This window comes from Fragaria vesca, linkage group LG1, assembly GCF_000184155.1.
Source record: "Fragaria vesca subsp. vesca linkage group LG1, FraVesHawaii_1.0, whole genome shotgun sequence".
Lineage (NCBI taxonomy): Eukaryota > Viridiplantae > Streptophyta > Magnoliopsida > Rosales > Rosaceae > Fragaria > Fragaria vesca.
In genome coordinates, this window is record NC_020491.1 from 14,461,802 (window position 1) to 14,477,375 (window position 15,574).

Genomic DNA, 15,574 nt, shown 5'->3' on the forward strand with positions numbered 1-15,574 from the left:
ACATTGCACAAGTCTTTTACCTTTGGAGTTTAGAGAGAAGAAATAGAGTAGCAGTAAAACTCAACCTAGAAAGACATGAGATTTTTTTCAATAGTTCCCATCTTTTGGTACCTAGTTTGAATCCTTCACTCCAAAGGAACTTGGACCAATAAGCAAATAGAGTTTGGATGTGTGAAATTAGTGTACTTGAAATACTTGGTCGCTTTTCAACTTTACTTCCTACTCACATATTCGGCAGCTACTGTTATTATACCATGTTTGCAATAATATGTCCTATTGACCATTATAATTCCAGAAAAAAAAAAGAAAAAAAAAAGAGCAAAGTAACAAGCGCAAATTATAGCTTACCAAGTAATTTATCTCCTTGTCCTTGTCCACGGCAATCGGGAGAAACTGCAATAGCAGCCACCTCTGCACATTTCTCCTCTCGGAAAGAGAATAAAGCACCACATGCAATAATTTGACCTTCTCTTTCGACAACAACATAGCAATCCAATGCTTTAAGTAGCTATTAAAACAAGACAACACGAATATGAGAATGCCTATATTCAGTTTAGTTAAGGAAAAAATGAAAGAGACATCCGTTTTTAACTATGAAGTACAATGAATCTAATATATACTACAAATGAAAATCCAACATAGAAGGAGCATGAACCTCTTCATCAGTTCTCGTAACCAATGTGCCAGCTGCTTCTAAAGGTCGTATGATTTGTCTTATTCCAGATAGGTCTGACACCCTCGCCATCCGAGTTCCTTCATAAACATCACTGTGAATGTGAATGGACAACTAAGACACATTAGTGGACGGATCGAGAAAGCCTTAGCTAGTCCCTAATGTATCAAAAAAAAAGTTGAAGATTTTTCTTTGAAAAAATAGCATACCTGGCCACCATAGTCCCCATTCCATCTCGTTTAAATAATTCCAATAACAATACTCCCCCTTTAGTGCCGTCTAACAGATGAACTCTTTGAACACCTCCCTGGCATAAATCAAAAACTACTATAGGTTAGATTCTTAAACTGAAACTTTGAGCTATATGCAAGCACAAATTATGCATAGACCCTTATAGATTAATCTGAAAACCATGCCAGATACAAAAGTTCTCATAGTATTCAACTATTCAAGCTGAGATCTGGTATGAGACTCAAGGATATAGTCATTTCACTCATTTAATAAACAAAATGGTGGTAGTTCGAATATCCACCATGATAAGGTGAAATGAAAGTGTAGCACTTTTAAAAGTTATTATGCAAAAGCAATCCATGTGAAAGACTTCAATTAAAGCAGGACTCAACCACAGTCAACAGACAATCTCAGATTGAGTTTGTTTTGAAATAAAGTCTACACTAAAGCCTTGGGTAGTGGGTGTGCATGCAGATACACGTATAGTCGAAAACAAGATCTCAGTAGTTCCAAATATCGTACTTACATTTGCATGCACATAAATAAATTGATGATTTTGTGACTTCATCATTATTAATGGTATAGCATTGTTACGAACAGTTCTTTGTTGAGGACAATTCCCTTGCAGAGAATAGAATTTCCTTGCAGAAGAAAGAATTGAATATACATCAAAAGCAAGCTCAAAAGTATTGGTCTTACCCTGCAAACAAATGCTGCAGCAGCCAATTCCGAGAGATAACCACTTAATCGACTTTGCCGCTCATGACCTCCTATTGCAAAACCTTGTTCACCAGACCATAATCCATTGCCATTCTCAAAACCAACACCATTGTTAAACCTTGGAATATGTTTTTCCTTTAGAAAATGTCCATTATCACGTCCAAGATAATGGAGATTTTCTTCGTCAACAGCTTTCACATAGTTGGCGGCTATTTCACTTTGCATAGCCCGCTGACGAATCAACATGTCTGCTTCTTCAAGAGTCAAGAAACGAATCAGACGTCCACTCTCATCAAGAATGGGACCGTCTATTATGCAGATAAGCTTATCTGCTTCAATAGCCAAGGAACAGGCTGTTGCAACTTCATACGTGCTGAAATTTATAAAAAGCATATCATTGACCAGGCACTACTACTATATAAGAAGAGTTGGAACTTGGAAGCAAGAAATCATGAACCAAATAAACATTAAGCATCATGTGACTTAAACTTTAATAGATCGATAACTATCAGAAGTTATGTCAAAAGAGCTTACTTGCAATTTAAAACTTCTCCAGAGCTCGAATAGCCAAGGTTGCTCAGTAGCACAATACAACCGCCATCAAGCCTCTCACGCATCCGAACCATGTCTACCTTCTTAACCTCTCCTGTTGCCCCATAATCAACACCAGCAACAACTCCTCTCCTCTGAAAATATCACATGAACTCGTTAAAACTTGGCCACACTACCAAAAGTTTCACAAATCAAGCAAACAACATTGAATACTACATTCAAACTTTTAAGAATCCCACCTTAGCTGCAAGAAAGTTACCACTTGCTACGCTGACACCAACTTCATGCCAGCGACTACTATCACCATGCCGACGAACATTACATATGGAGGGCCCCGGCGAGAGCTTTGCCTCTATATCCATGGTAATCTTCCCAGCAGCTTCCTTTGCAGCTGTTAGAGAATCTGCATCCGTCACTCTATACTGACCAGCAAACTTCGGACTCTTGCCTGCAACAAGTAACGACCAACACTCTAAGCATCAATAATCCAACTAGTCCAATTCAAATACATAAAAAATCACCACCCCAGCTAAACTAAACAACATTCCACCTCCCAAAAACTTCAATACTCAATTCCTCCACATAACAAATAGTAAGAAACATACAATACAATGCGACGATACTCACCTCTCTGAGCCAAAAGTGTATCGATTTCGACATGGGTGCCTGGAACAAGAACAAACTTGATCCCCAGGTGATGAAGAAAAGCAATATCCTGTATCAACATAATGGCAACTATAAATAACAATGCACTGTATTAAACAAACTCCAATTCAGAAACAAAAAAACAAAGCTTTCTCAATTTTCTGAGCTTCAGTAGAATAAAGGACTGGCCTTTAGAATAGGGTCAAGATGGTGAGGGCTGTTGACGATTTCGCCGGAGATGATGACGACAAAAGTAGCGCCGCGGTGAGCCCAGAGGTAAGGCCAAGCCTCCCGGAACCACCGCACGAACTGCTCGTCCTCCATCGAGTTATAGTGCTCGCCGTCGCTCTCGCTCTCCTCCATCACCGGCCCGAACCCAGCGGCATTGGCCCTGTGCGACATTCTGATTCTGCCCTTCGCCGGCCGGCTATTTACCATCGCCAGCCGGGAGGGCTTGACGGCTGCGGCGAGAGAAAATCGGCGGAGGGAGGGAGAGTGGGCGGCGGTGGAGGTGACGTGGCAGTGGGTGGCGAGGAAGGTGGCGGCCATGGCGGGAAGCAGAGGAGGGAAGGACCTAATTATTGGGTTGGAAAGAGAAGAGAAGAAGCGGTTGAATTGGGTGAAGCAGGGAAGCCGCCACGGCGGCGGTGGGCCCGGAACATGTGACTACCTGCGCGCGCAGCTACTTCAGAATATTGGATTCGTTCGTGTTTTGGACTTTGTACTTTATAGGCGAATCTAGATTCTAGACTCTCCGCGTTCCTAATAAATAGAGAATTAGACAAACAATTTCTGTTCAAAAAAGAAAAGACTAAAACCATTTAGCTTTAGGGTTGAAGTGGTTGAACACATATTTAGCTTTAAAGTTAAATAATTTTAAGAATAATTGGATCACTTTGATGATTAGTACAGACTAACGATAACACCTGATTTTAGTATACACCCGATTTAACTTCAAATTATATATCATTTTGGTAACTTTCCTGAGGAGTTTCCTCGTATAAAAAAGAGAAATTTTAAATACACACTCTTAATATCTTAATACACATTCCTTACTTGTTACACCACATATCAAGTTTTTCATTTCAGTATTATACTTAATACACATCCCAAACTGCCTAAAATACCCTTAATTTATGAAATATTTCATTATTTAATATAATTAATCTATATTTATTATTTGGTACCTCTTTTTACATATTATTTCGTCTAATTTTTGTTAGAAATTTTTGATTATCATTGTTCAATTTATAATCAAATGATTATTATTATATCCCAACTCCAAATCATCAATACAAGTTTTCAAAATTCACAAGATAATAGAAGTGTAGAAGTACAATAGTTATTAAACATAAATATCTAGTTATTCAATAAAACATGTCATGATAAAGATGCAGTATTTGAGAATATGATATACAAGATCAAACTAAAGCTGATACAGAATAAAAAAAATAAAAATAAAAAAGAAGAAGAAAAAAGACAACCCAAATGAATTGTGGAGAAGAGTTGGGGTTATGGGAGAAGACGTACTTTCAACGATTTTAGGGTAGAAGATGTTGAAAAAAATACTTCTAACGCGTATTTTTTTTTTTTAATTAAGAGATGTTTGTTTTGGTCATTTAACTTACCTACAAAATCTTAATAGAAACATAAAATAATAGAGGTGTGTATTAAGAGATTAAGGGTGTGTATTTAAAATTTCTCTATAAAGCATACAAGAACTATTTTAAAAAGATATATCATCATATATTTCTAATATGAATCACCAGGTGTGGTTAAATTAGTCGAGCCGCCCTAGTATGGAACTTTGGTGTCTACACATCATCTGTAGCTCAAGTGATGATTGCTTTACAAAAAATGGGGCAATGAAATAAACAATTGTGGTGGCTGAAAACGGCGGATTCTCCAACTACATTACAGTACCTTGTTTCTTATACATGAGCAGTTGGACGAATTGGTGAATGCACTAGCCCTTTCTTGCCAAAAGGAAACTCGGGTGAGGGATAGGGGGGAAGTCTCCTTCTTATGGGTATGCTGGATTGGACTTGATTGGGGTGAAGAGGAACGGTGGAGTTGATGGGCTGCCTTTACTAAAAAATCAGAAGTCTAGCTTCCAGCCAAGTGAGCTCGTTGAGGTTCCTGTGCTCTTGGGAAAGATTCCCTGGAGAAAGTCTCCTAAGAAGAGGGGTCGACCATGAGGGAGTCGCAACAAGAAGAGGACAGTGGGTGCATCGCCGGAGATGTGGGATTCCATGGCGCCTAGCTCAAACGGGGCCAGTGCGAATATAGGCCTCGAGTCCAAGGCTGAGGCAAAGTAGGTACCTAGTGCTACTAGGAAAGATCCCTCTCGATCCCCTTTATACTTCTTCTCTTCCTCTTAATTCGATGACAGGTACACCATTGGGTCTTAGGCCTTAATCGATTGGATTTTGAGCTGTTGTAAGGGGGTGGGTAGGTTAATTTGCTTTCTAGTTTATCACATCCACCTTTTTGGATGTATCTTTGTGGTTGTTTTTCCTTTACTAGATGTAGGTTTATTTTCCGTAGCTATCTGCTTGTATGGTTTTCGGACTATTCATGCTTGACCTTTTGGTCGTCATGATTTTTGATCAATGAATTTTTCTATTTTTCTCAACAAAAAAAAAATTTCAAATTTTTGTTACTAAGTTGGAGCAATCTAGAATGATGAAGCTTAAAGAGGGATGATGGTTACCAATTAACGACTCTTTGTTTTTTGTTTTTGGTTAATGATGATTCATTAAAAGGCAGAAGCCCAAACAAAGCCCAGTACAGACCACCAAGGCACAAAGCAGAGAAAACAGAGAGTTAAAAGCTTCATCTAATCTCAAAGACAAGAAATAGAAACTAGAAACTCAACAAAACAGTGAACACCATCAGCCAATCCCCGTCGCTGTCAATCCATCCGAAATCAAAGCGGCAAGAAGAGGCAGTGGTGGCTGAGCCGCCCACCGGAGAAGGTCCACCGCCTCAGTGGCCAGCAAAGCAGCCATGTGTGCTGCGATGTTAGCGTTACGTGGGATCCATCGTCATCGACAATCAAGAAAGCATCTGCCCAGATTCCGAATCCTCTCTATGATTAAGTAAGTAGTCCAGCAGCTCGACTTGAAACCCATAAGATCCCCCATAAGTGTCTTGTTGTCAGATTCAACAATAACATGTTGTTGCCCCAATTCTTTGGCAAGGTCAAGACCAAGAAGGACAGCTTCAGCTTCGGCTTGATCGGAAGATAAGCAGGTGATGGCTTTAGCTGCTCCACCCACAAAATTACATCTATGATCCCTGATAACAGTACCAAGTCTTGCATGCAGGTTTGGAGTCCATCCAGCATCACAATTGATTGTGAGAAATCCCGTCTCCAGTGGCTTCTAGTGAACCAGAGAGGGCAGATTAGAGCCAGGATCTGGAGGCTCTATCGGAGGCCTTCTGTTAGCAGCCAATATCTCCGAGTGCATCCCGCATGCAGCTGCTATAGTGCTCACCGGAGACAGAGAGACACCATTATAAAGAAAGCGACATCGAGAATTCCAAATATGCCAGCACAGAACACTACCGAGGGAAAGAAACTTTTCTCTAATACTCGCACAACTGATGGAATGAAATGTGTTCAAAAACCAATCGCCAAAATGGATTATGCTTGTTTGTTGATCCTAAGCCCCAAAGGAGATCCGAACCACACAGATGTCGCCCAAGGGCATAGCAAAAGAATATGTTCAAAAGTTTCATCGCCTTGGCCGCATAATTGGCATGTAGAATTGGTAGCTAGTTTCCTTCGGTACATATTATATTGTGAAGCACCAATACCAGACATAGCTTGCCAAAGAAAAAGGCATACCTTAGGAATAGTTTTAATCTTCCAAAGCAGTGGCCAGATAACCTTATTAATCTGGTATGAGGAACTAGCTGCTGTGATAGGCTTAGATGTGGATACCTCATGGTGATGAATCCATATATAACCTAATCGCACAGTATAATTCCCTAACTTATCATGGGGCCAAATGAGTCGATCCTGACCATCTATCTCACCAATTGGCATTGCTTGAATTTGCTCAGCCACCTCTCTACCAATAGATCCCAAAATACCAGACAAATTCCATACCTTTCTCTTCCAATCAATTAGCTGATTAACCAACACAGGAGTAGTTGGTCGAGGCATAGTAGAGGAAGGCAAAAGTCTAGGAGAAGGATTAGGTAACCATTTATCCTGCCATACTCTAACAGAGGACCCATTAACTACTTGCCAGCAACAAGCTGCTAGAATAATATCTCTGGCCTCTAATAAACTAGACCAACTCCATGAAGCATGATAACCTTTCACTGCAGTAAAAAAGTCGCAATCCGGGAAGTACCGAGACTTTAGGACCTCTGCCCATAAAGAGGTAGGGTTCTCCACAAGTCTCCACACCTGTTTTGCCAAGAGTGCCATATTGAAATGCTGAAGATTCCGAAATCCTAAACCCCCATCAGCCTTAGGTTGACTTAGAAAATCCTAACTTCGCCAATGAATTTTGTTCCCTCTAGGAGTCATCCCCCACCAAAAGTTCCCAAAGAGGGAATCGAAACTCTCACACACATTTTTAGGGAATTTAAAGCATGCCATTGGCTAGGCTAGAATAGCCATAGCTACCGACTTAATAAGAGTCTCCTTTCCTACCCAAGAAAGAGAATTTTGTTTCCACCCACTCATCTTCCTCTTGATCCGGTCGCTGATATACCAAGTGCCTTCTTTTTTGATCTGCCCCACAAAGTAGAAAGACCTAAGTACTTACCCGGATCATCAACACAATCGAAACCAAGTAATTCACACAGGAGAAAAACCATCTGCTCAGGGGAATTAGGAGAGAAAAAGATACTAGACTTATCCTGACTAATAGCTTGTCCCGAAGCAGTACAGTAATCCTTGAAAATTATGGAAAGACGCGAGGCATTTCCAAGGGTAGCCCGGATAAAAAAGAGAGCATCATCCGCAAAGAAGAGATGGGACATGATAAGGTCCCCTCTACTCAACCGAATCCCAATCAAGCTACCATCCCCAACACACTTAGTCAAGCGGAGTGAGAGAACCTCACTTACCAATAGAAACAAATAAGGGGATATGGGATCACCCTGCCGAAGACCCTGGGATGAGAAAAAAATCCGTCCTGGCTTCCCATTGAGAACAATAGCAAAAGAGACAGTAGTGACATATGTCACAATTAAGCGAATCCAATCCCTCGAGAAGCCAAATCGGACAAGTGCCGCTTCCAAAAAGTCCCACTCAACACGATCATAGGCCTTTACCATATCCAGTTTGAGTGCCAACTCATGTTTTCCACCCTCCCGCTTCAACTTGAGATAGTGATAAGTCTCATGGGCAAGCAAAATATTATCCTGAATGAGTCTTCCCGGGACAAAGGCATTTTGATTAACCGAAATAATCCCTGGAAGACAAGTTTTCAACCGGTTAGCTATAAACTTCGAAAGAATCTTATAGGAGTTGTTACACAAGCTAATCGGTCGAAACTGAGTAGTTAACTCCGGCACCTCTACTTTAGGAATAAGAACAATATGTGTCTTGTTAATCTTCCTCAAACAAACACTGCCTTCAAGGAAATCAGAAGTAGTCCTAGTGATAATATCTTTAACCATACACTAGTACTTATGATAGAATAAACCTGGAAAACCATCCGGACCGGGAGCCTTGAGGGCACCCAATTGGAAGATAGCAACTCTGACTTCCTCTTCCAATACCGGAGCCATAAGATCCTGATTAATCTCCTCGGAAATCACACTCCTAACCCCCTCCATCACAATACCTCAATACCTTGGGCCATCCGATGTGAAAATAGCCATAAATTGCTTCTCAAAGGCCTTTCTGATCTTGTACTCTCCAGAAACCCAAACACCGTCACCATCCTAGATGCGAAGAATCCAGTTTCGACATCTTCTCTCTAGTGTATAGAGATGGAAGAATCAGGTATTGGAATCCCCGGCCTTCAACCAAGCAACTCGTGATCTTTGATGCCAATATTTTTCTTCTCGCTCCTAGAGATCCCCTAATATGGCATTCAATTCATCTTGTCGCACACAATTAGCGAGAGGGTCGGAACACTGAATTTCCTCGAGTTCGTGCAAAACATCTTTGATTTCCTCCTTGACCTATACCGGAAACCTTGTACAATGCCACTGCCTTAGTTTAGCAGTGCACAAAGTCAGATTGGAATTTCAGTTATCAATATAGGATTTAGAAGAATTAAAGCCCCAACAGGCCCTCACGATAGGCACAATCTCCACCTCATCAACCCAATAGGACTCAAACTTAAAACCAGGCCCAATTCTATTCTCCTTAAGGCCCAACGAGAAAAGTATAGGACAATGGTCATATCCTACTCTGACCAAGTGAGTAATTGAAGAATTTGGCCATGAAACCAGCCACTCAGCTGAAACAAGCACTCTATCCAAACGCTCTTGAAGTATAATCCTTCCAAATGCCTTCCTGGTCCATGTAAACACAGGTCCAGAAAAGCCTACATCCAAAAGGTTGTTCGAGTTTATCAAACTGCCCAGAAAGCGACGTATGTGGTAGTCCCAATCTGCATCTCCAATACATTCTTACTGAGAGAGTAATTCATTCAGATCCCCTATCACCAACTATGGAATCGAGTCCCCTTTGTCCCTAAAAGACCATTCATTCCAAAAATCCTCCTTGTCCTCTTGATAAGGGGGACCATAAATAAAAGTAGCCCGGACCACCTCTCCAGTTTCAACAAAAGTAATCATCGTATCCAAGAAATTTTTAGAGAAATCGACGATATTAATCAGCAGTGAATCATCCCACCAAAGGCAAAGACCTCCAGCAATCCCAATAGGGTCAACACAGAAGCCCTGGCTGAATCTCATTTTCCTACGGATCTTCTCCACACAACCAGTAGTTTTATGCATTTCAGACAAAAATAAAATGTTGGGTCTTTGACGAGAGATAATCTCACCCAATGCTTTGATTGTCGCGGTGCGGCCTAGACCACGACAGTTCCAAGAAATTGTCCTCATTGATTGCTTGCAACTGTTCCCGGCCAGCCGCCACAGCTGCGGAGGGTGGTAGAATCTTCCGTTACCTTTGAAGTGCTCAAACACCAAGACTTTTCATGTGTCGAGTGATTCAAGTCGATACCCACAAAATCCTCTTGTATGCAATCCCGAAAACCAGTGATACTAGATTCCTTCTGAAAATTTTGTTTACCTCTTCCCCCTCTAGTAGTACAACCCCGCCCACGACCTCTCCTTATGCCTTGTGAAAGTCGAAGAGATGGACTGGGCGAGACTTTAGGCTTCTTGTTCAGTGTCTCGACATTACTCCGATCCCTCTTCTTTTTCTTAGTTTCAGTTGACTTTTCAATAATAGGTTGTTGATCCAATAAAAGCTGAGAAGTAGTATGGGTCGAGGGCCCAACAACCAGCTCAGAATCACCCAATTGTATAACCCCCGCCACATTACCTTTAGTAGGAGTTTCCAAAGCAATACAAGAGGGGATAGAATTACTAATAATAGTACTCTGTATCTGATCTGGTTGGTGAAAGGCCCATCTCATTGTCTGTTCCCTTCGAAGCCCAAGATGAGACTGCCCAAGAGAGGAAAGGCCCAAATTCAAAGTCCTGGAAAGCCCAATATCCAGCTCATCCCTAAAAGTATCTGCTTGGTACAAACACGTCTCAGCACGTGAACTAGATTTGCTGTTGGAAGCATTGGGATGAGTTTGGGCGAGGGTTCCCAGCCCCGTTGACATGCCAAGTCCCTCTGCCAGCCCCCTACCTTCCCATTGTACATCCCAAGAATTCAAAATTCTCCCATCACTCACTGTATTTCCCCTCATCTCCCTTCTTTCCACTGCCGGATTCCGGGTGAAAACAAGTCACTGAGGAGCCACCGCCACTAAATCGTTGTTATACACAATACCCCTCCTGATCCTCTCAGGATTGACAGGTCTGTTACAAGCCATGGCCAAATGGCCTAGACGACCACACTTGAAACAAAAGATTTTGAGCTTTTCATACTTGAGCTTGATTTTAGTAGGAGCTCCACCGGATCTAGGGAGCATAAGACTAGTGGTAAGAGGGCGTTTGGTGTTGATCAGAACCTTTACCCTTAAGTAGCCTCGGTTGCCAACAATTGCAGGGTCTTCAATCTCTTCAATGACACCCAAAAGCTTGGCCATTTTCACTCCATTTTCTGCTGTAATTTGTTCCTTAGGCACTGCATGACCCTGAACCCAGTAAGTCGCTCGGTTGATACAAATCTCATCTAAGGCCGTGTTGCTTGGCCACACCCGGACAGAGAAACAATAACCCTTGACATCCCAAGGGCCTCCTTCAAACAAACGCCTAGCCAATTGCTCAGTACCCATCGAAATCACATAGGTATTTGGCTTGGCTCTAGCTATTCGGATATGTCCAAAGGTCTTCCATTGGGATTGAAGAACAGCCTTGACATTAATATTGGGCTCTATATCAGCGATAAGCACACCCAATAAGTCAATCCCCAGATCCGAAACTTGAGAAGTCGACCCACTGTCGAAATCGACATATATGTCTTCAATAATAATGTCCTCCTCGTCCAGATCGAAATCCATGAGGGGAAAGGACATCAATAGGAGTCAGGATAAATTCAACTAATAAATGAGACCTCTGCTCAACAAGTGAGACCTCTGCTCAACAAGTCAGAACCAGACAAACTGGTCTGATAGAATATAGAGAAACTCTTGATAACAACATGATCACAACCGAGTTATGACACTACCACATGAGATGGAGTAATCAATTCCGGTTGGTGGGCTAACAAGGAAAGTCAGAGAGAAAAGAGGAATAAACAAACCAATCTGGGAGATCAGAGTATGAGAAAAAGTGAAGGAAGGAGAAGAAGACAGCGCGGATTCATGGAAAGTAATAAGAATGACTAATTTCAGTTTACCCCCATCGACTTTAAGTCGATCATCATGTTAGTCATTCTTCTTTCAATTTCATCAAAAACACCCCTCAACTCCCAATTTTTATCAGCTGCGCATGTCCAAACCTCTAATCTTCATCCAATTCCTCTGTCAAGTGATGACTTGATATCAAAAAGAAAGTCAAATTCTGAAAGTTACTTTTCGGACCATTTTTCCCCCCATATCGATACACATCTTCGTTCTCATCACAACCCCCTAACCTTAGTGATTTTGGTGGGATTGAATGCAATTTGTCTATTTTTCCTTTTTTCTTTCTTCTTGATATCAAGTCATCACTTGACAAAGGAATTGGATGGAGATTGGAGGTTTAGACATGCGCGGTTGATGAAAATTGAGAGTTAAATGGTGTTTTTGATAAAATTGAAAGGAGAATGACTAACATGATGATCGACCTAAAGTTGATGGGGTAAACTGAAATTAATCCTAATAAGAAGGACGAGAATGGCTAAGGTGAACCGGAAATAACTTCGAAAAAAGGTGGGTGAGAAAAGTCAGGGAGGGAAGGAAAGAGGAGAGAGGGAACCATCTTTTCTTTTCCTGGTTAATGGGGCCTTAGCTTCTTAAATCTGAGGTGCATGTGAGTAACGACTCTTTGTTAGCACAAAAGGAAACTAGTGTTAAGCGACCTTCCCCCTGTTTTACCTTACTGAGACATACAAGTCTAACTCACCAGTTACGAACAAGCCAATTTTCATCACTTCTTATAACTGCACTTCTGATATCTAGCAAGTTGTTTAGTGTTGTTCATTACACTTTTGATATCTAGCAAGTTGTTAAAATATGTTTTTATAAGATAGATGGTATGTGAATAAAATATGTTTGATAAAATATCTAGCATGCATGTATTATATATATATATATATATATGCTACAGTACAATGTATCAAATACGTGAATAAATCTGCAATTGACTCGTAGTGTCACTCTACTTTTCTCTTGTTGGGAGTATTTTGGAAATGAAAAGCTCTGATCGGAGAATCGATATAGCACCAAAGAAAGAATATCTCGACCAAAAAAAAAAAAAAGAAAGAAAGAATATCTCACTAAAATTTTTATCTCCCATCTTTTCATTCTTTTCGTCAATGAGCTTCTCCATTCCATTCAAGTAAAGTCCTAAAATGTACAAGCAAGAGATTGGCCCAGTAAGCTAAAATAATGTGGATGTGACGAAGGGAGTGTACTGAAAGGTTTGGTAGCTTAGCTAGACGTACTGCTTGAGCGAGCTAGTCTCACTGTGTTGGGATTCTTTTTCTGCGACATCAATTCACGAGCCATCATTTCATAGGGACACTCATCATGATCAAGCTCATAAACTTGTTCCCTAAACTAAAACTACTCGTCTTAATTAGTAAGAGTGTAAGACAAATTGTGTAATGAGGATAGGAATGTTCACCTGGAGTATGGAATCGAAGTAAGGACAAGCAACAATCTCGCCGGCGACCACCACGACGAATGTCCGGCCTCTGTTGAGGAATATATACGGCTGAACTTCCCGGAGAGCGTTCACGAATTTCTTGTCTTGGTCGGAAATAACATAAGCTTCACGACTTTCTGAACTGTACCCTTGAGCTACCAAGTACCTTTTCCTTGACCTCTGAGCTAACCAAGCTGTCCCAAATCTCTGATTCTTCATCACGTTCAATTTGTAACTGGGTTTGCAGGCGCAAGAAGAAGACCGAGCTTCGTGGCCATGGCCCGTGTTGAAATCACTCCACGGCCTTGATCTTAGAGTAGCCATTGTTGTGCTAAACCCCAGGAAAAAAGTAAAAGAATTTGAAGAAGAAAATCTATCTGTTAAGAGGTTTATGAGTCAGCAGAAACGCGGCAAAACGATACAGTAGGGAGAGGCGGTTGAGTTGGGGACTTGGGAATGTGAAGGACACTCGTCCGTTTAATACAAAGCTAGCAGAGAGGCTTTGCTGGTGAATAAGTGAACAACATAGTCATACAGTATGGCTTTGAGAAAGGGACTCGACCGTTCTCTATTTTATGTTTATGAGCCATTTTCTTTTGCTTGTCAGCCTCTATCGATGTCAATCCTTATTCACAGGTTATAGATATTAAATATTTGAAGTAATTAAATTGGTCACCTAGGTAGCTAGAGATAATCAATAATTCAGATGTATAGAACATCATCTTGTACCGTACGTGGTGATATATGGTTTCTAGCGTACGGGGACGAGACATATTACCTCAGTTTTGGAGATAGAGAAATTGATGACAGAATATATGACAAAGAGCACACTACGCAATTATAGATGAAAGAGATGAAGCAAGTGTTCCAATGGCACATAAGAATCTATTTCCTTCAATATTCTCTGAAAGTGATATAGTAATCTGGGTCAATTGCAAGTCCTTTTGGAGTAATCAAGTTTCATAGTTCAGGTGTCAGTTGTTCCGATCAATTTCCTGGACCTAACACCTCACCGTGCACACTTTTTAGAGCTGTAGACGTCTTCTTCAGACAAAGACTGCTCCATATACGATATTGGAGTAGCTATTTAGACGGAATCATTTGGTTTGTGAAAAGACGTAAGAGTGAGTCCACCACTTACATCGTTACATTTTGGAGCTTTACACAAGACTATAGTCAACTCTACATGTTTTACTGCATTTGCCGGCTTACTGGTTAAGTCTAGACACACAAATATTAGAAGCATTCAATTTGTCACCTACAAAGTAATAAATCCCTGCATCAGAGAAAGTGGCCATGAAATATACCATTCATAGAGGAAAAGGCTGGCAATACAAAGAGAAACAATTTCGGTGGCTAGCTTAGAACACTATATAGGTCTCCGTTTCCTGCTTCTAGGAGGATGAAGACTTCAGCTATATTATTAACCGAACAAATGGATGGTTGGTAGGACTTGTAAATCCAAATTAGGGTAAGAATATCAAACATATCATTCATGGATTGGATTGAAAAGATCTTGACAATGATAGCTCCTAAAAGAAGAGAGATAATCTTCTGATAAAAGCCACTAGGAGTTTTTTTTTCCATGTCTTCCAAGATTGTGAATTCTTTTTCCTAGTCTGATGGTAACAACCTGAGATCCATGAAGGCCATTCTCAAAATATCATCCCATTGATTTAATGAAAATACGTTGCAGTTTTAAACTCTTTCAGGAAGACAGTTTTGATCTGAAGAACATGAGGAGATTGTCGTAGTAAACCAATGGAAGAGAAGGAAGGAATACAAGCAAGAATAATCTGCTGCCAGCTGATTACTGCACCTGTGTTGGCAAGAATATAAGGGCTTGGACAAGTTATAGCATGGTTGATGCAATGACCAACTGCCCTGTATCAACGGTCACACTCGAGTATCCAAACCGACTCAAAAAATAAGCCCCTGTTCTCATTCCTATTCTGTTTTACGCCCACTACCAAAGCCCACATAGAAAACTTGGTCGCCAACAATTTTTGAACTAAAAATCAGGAATAGACTAACATAGCTTGCTGAGTAAGTCACTATCAAATTATCAATGGATGCATGAATCAACTTAGGGGACATTGCTGACCAAGTCACTATCTTAAATAACATCACAAAAGATTAGCAATAGGAAAGCAATATACTTGTCTACTGTGAGCTGTAAGCCACTGGCACTAGTGTTGGGCACATCTAAAAGAGAGTTGAACCTCTATTGAGTGGAAAGGACTTAAAGAGGAACGAACAAAATGACACCCCATCTTGCACAGCTAATGATCAAATCCAACAAAAGAATACAACACAAGAAAGCTGTAAGGGAAAACAAGT

The 15,574-nt window shown here is 40.8% G+C and overlaps 1 protein-coding gene across 1 annotated transcript in view; it reads right to left on the bottom strand.

Moving 5' to 3' along the window:
• LOC101292459 (amino-acid acetyltransferase-like) overlaps positions 1 to 3,370 on the bottom strand; it is a 5,044-nt gene extending 1,674 nt beyond the window's left edge. The window contains exons 1-8 of the mRNA XM_004289304.1: positions 3,011 to 3,370; positions 2,804 to 2,891; positions 2,416 to 2,624; positions 2,159 to 2,310; positions 1,604 to 1,997; positions 883 to 980; positions 656 to 767; positions 349 to 508 (exon numbers count right to left, since the gene is read on the bottom strand). Of these exons, the coding sequence (XP_004289352.1) occupies positions 349 to 508; positions 656 to 767; positions 883 to 980; positions 1,604 to 1,997; positions 2,159 to 2,310; positions 2,416 to 2,624; positions 2,804 to 2,891; positions 3,011 to 3,370 (1,573 nt within the window). The remainder of the gene's footprint in view (positions 1 to 348; positions 509 to 655; positions 768 to 882; positions 981 to 1,603; positions 1,998 to 2,158; positions 2,311 to 2,415; positions 2,625 to 2,803; positions 2,892 to 3,010) is intronic.
• Positions 3,371 to 15,574: the final 12,204 nt, after the last annotated feature.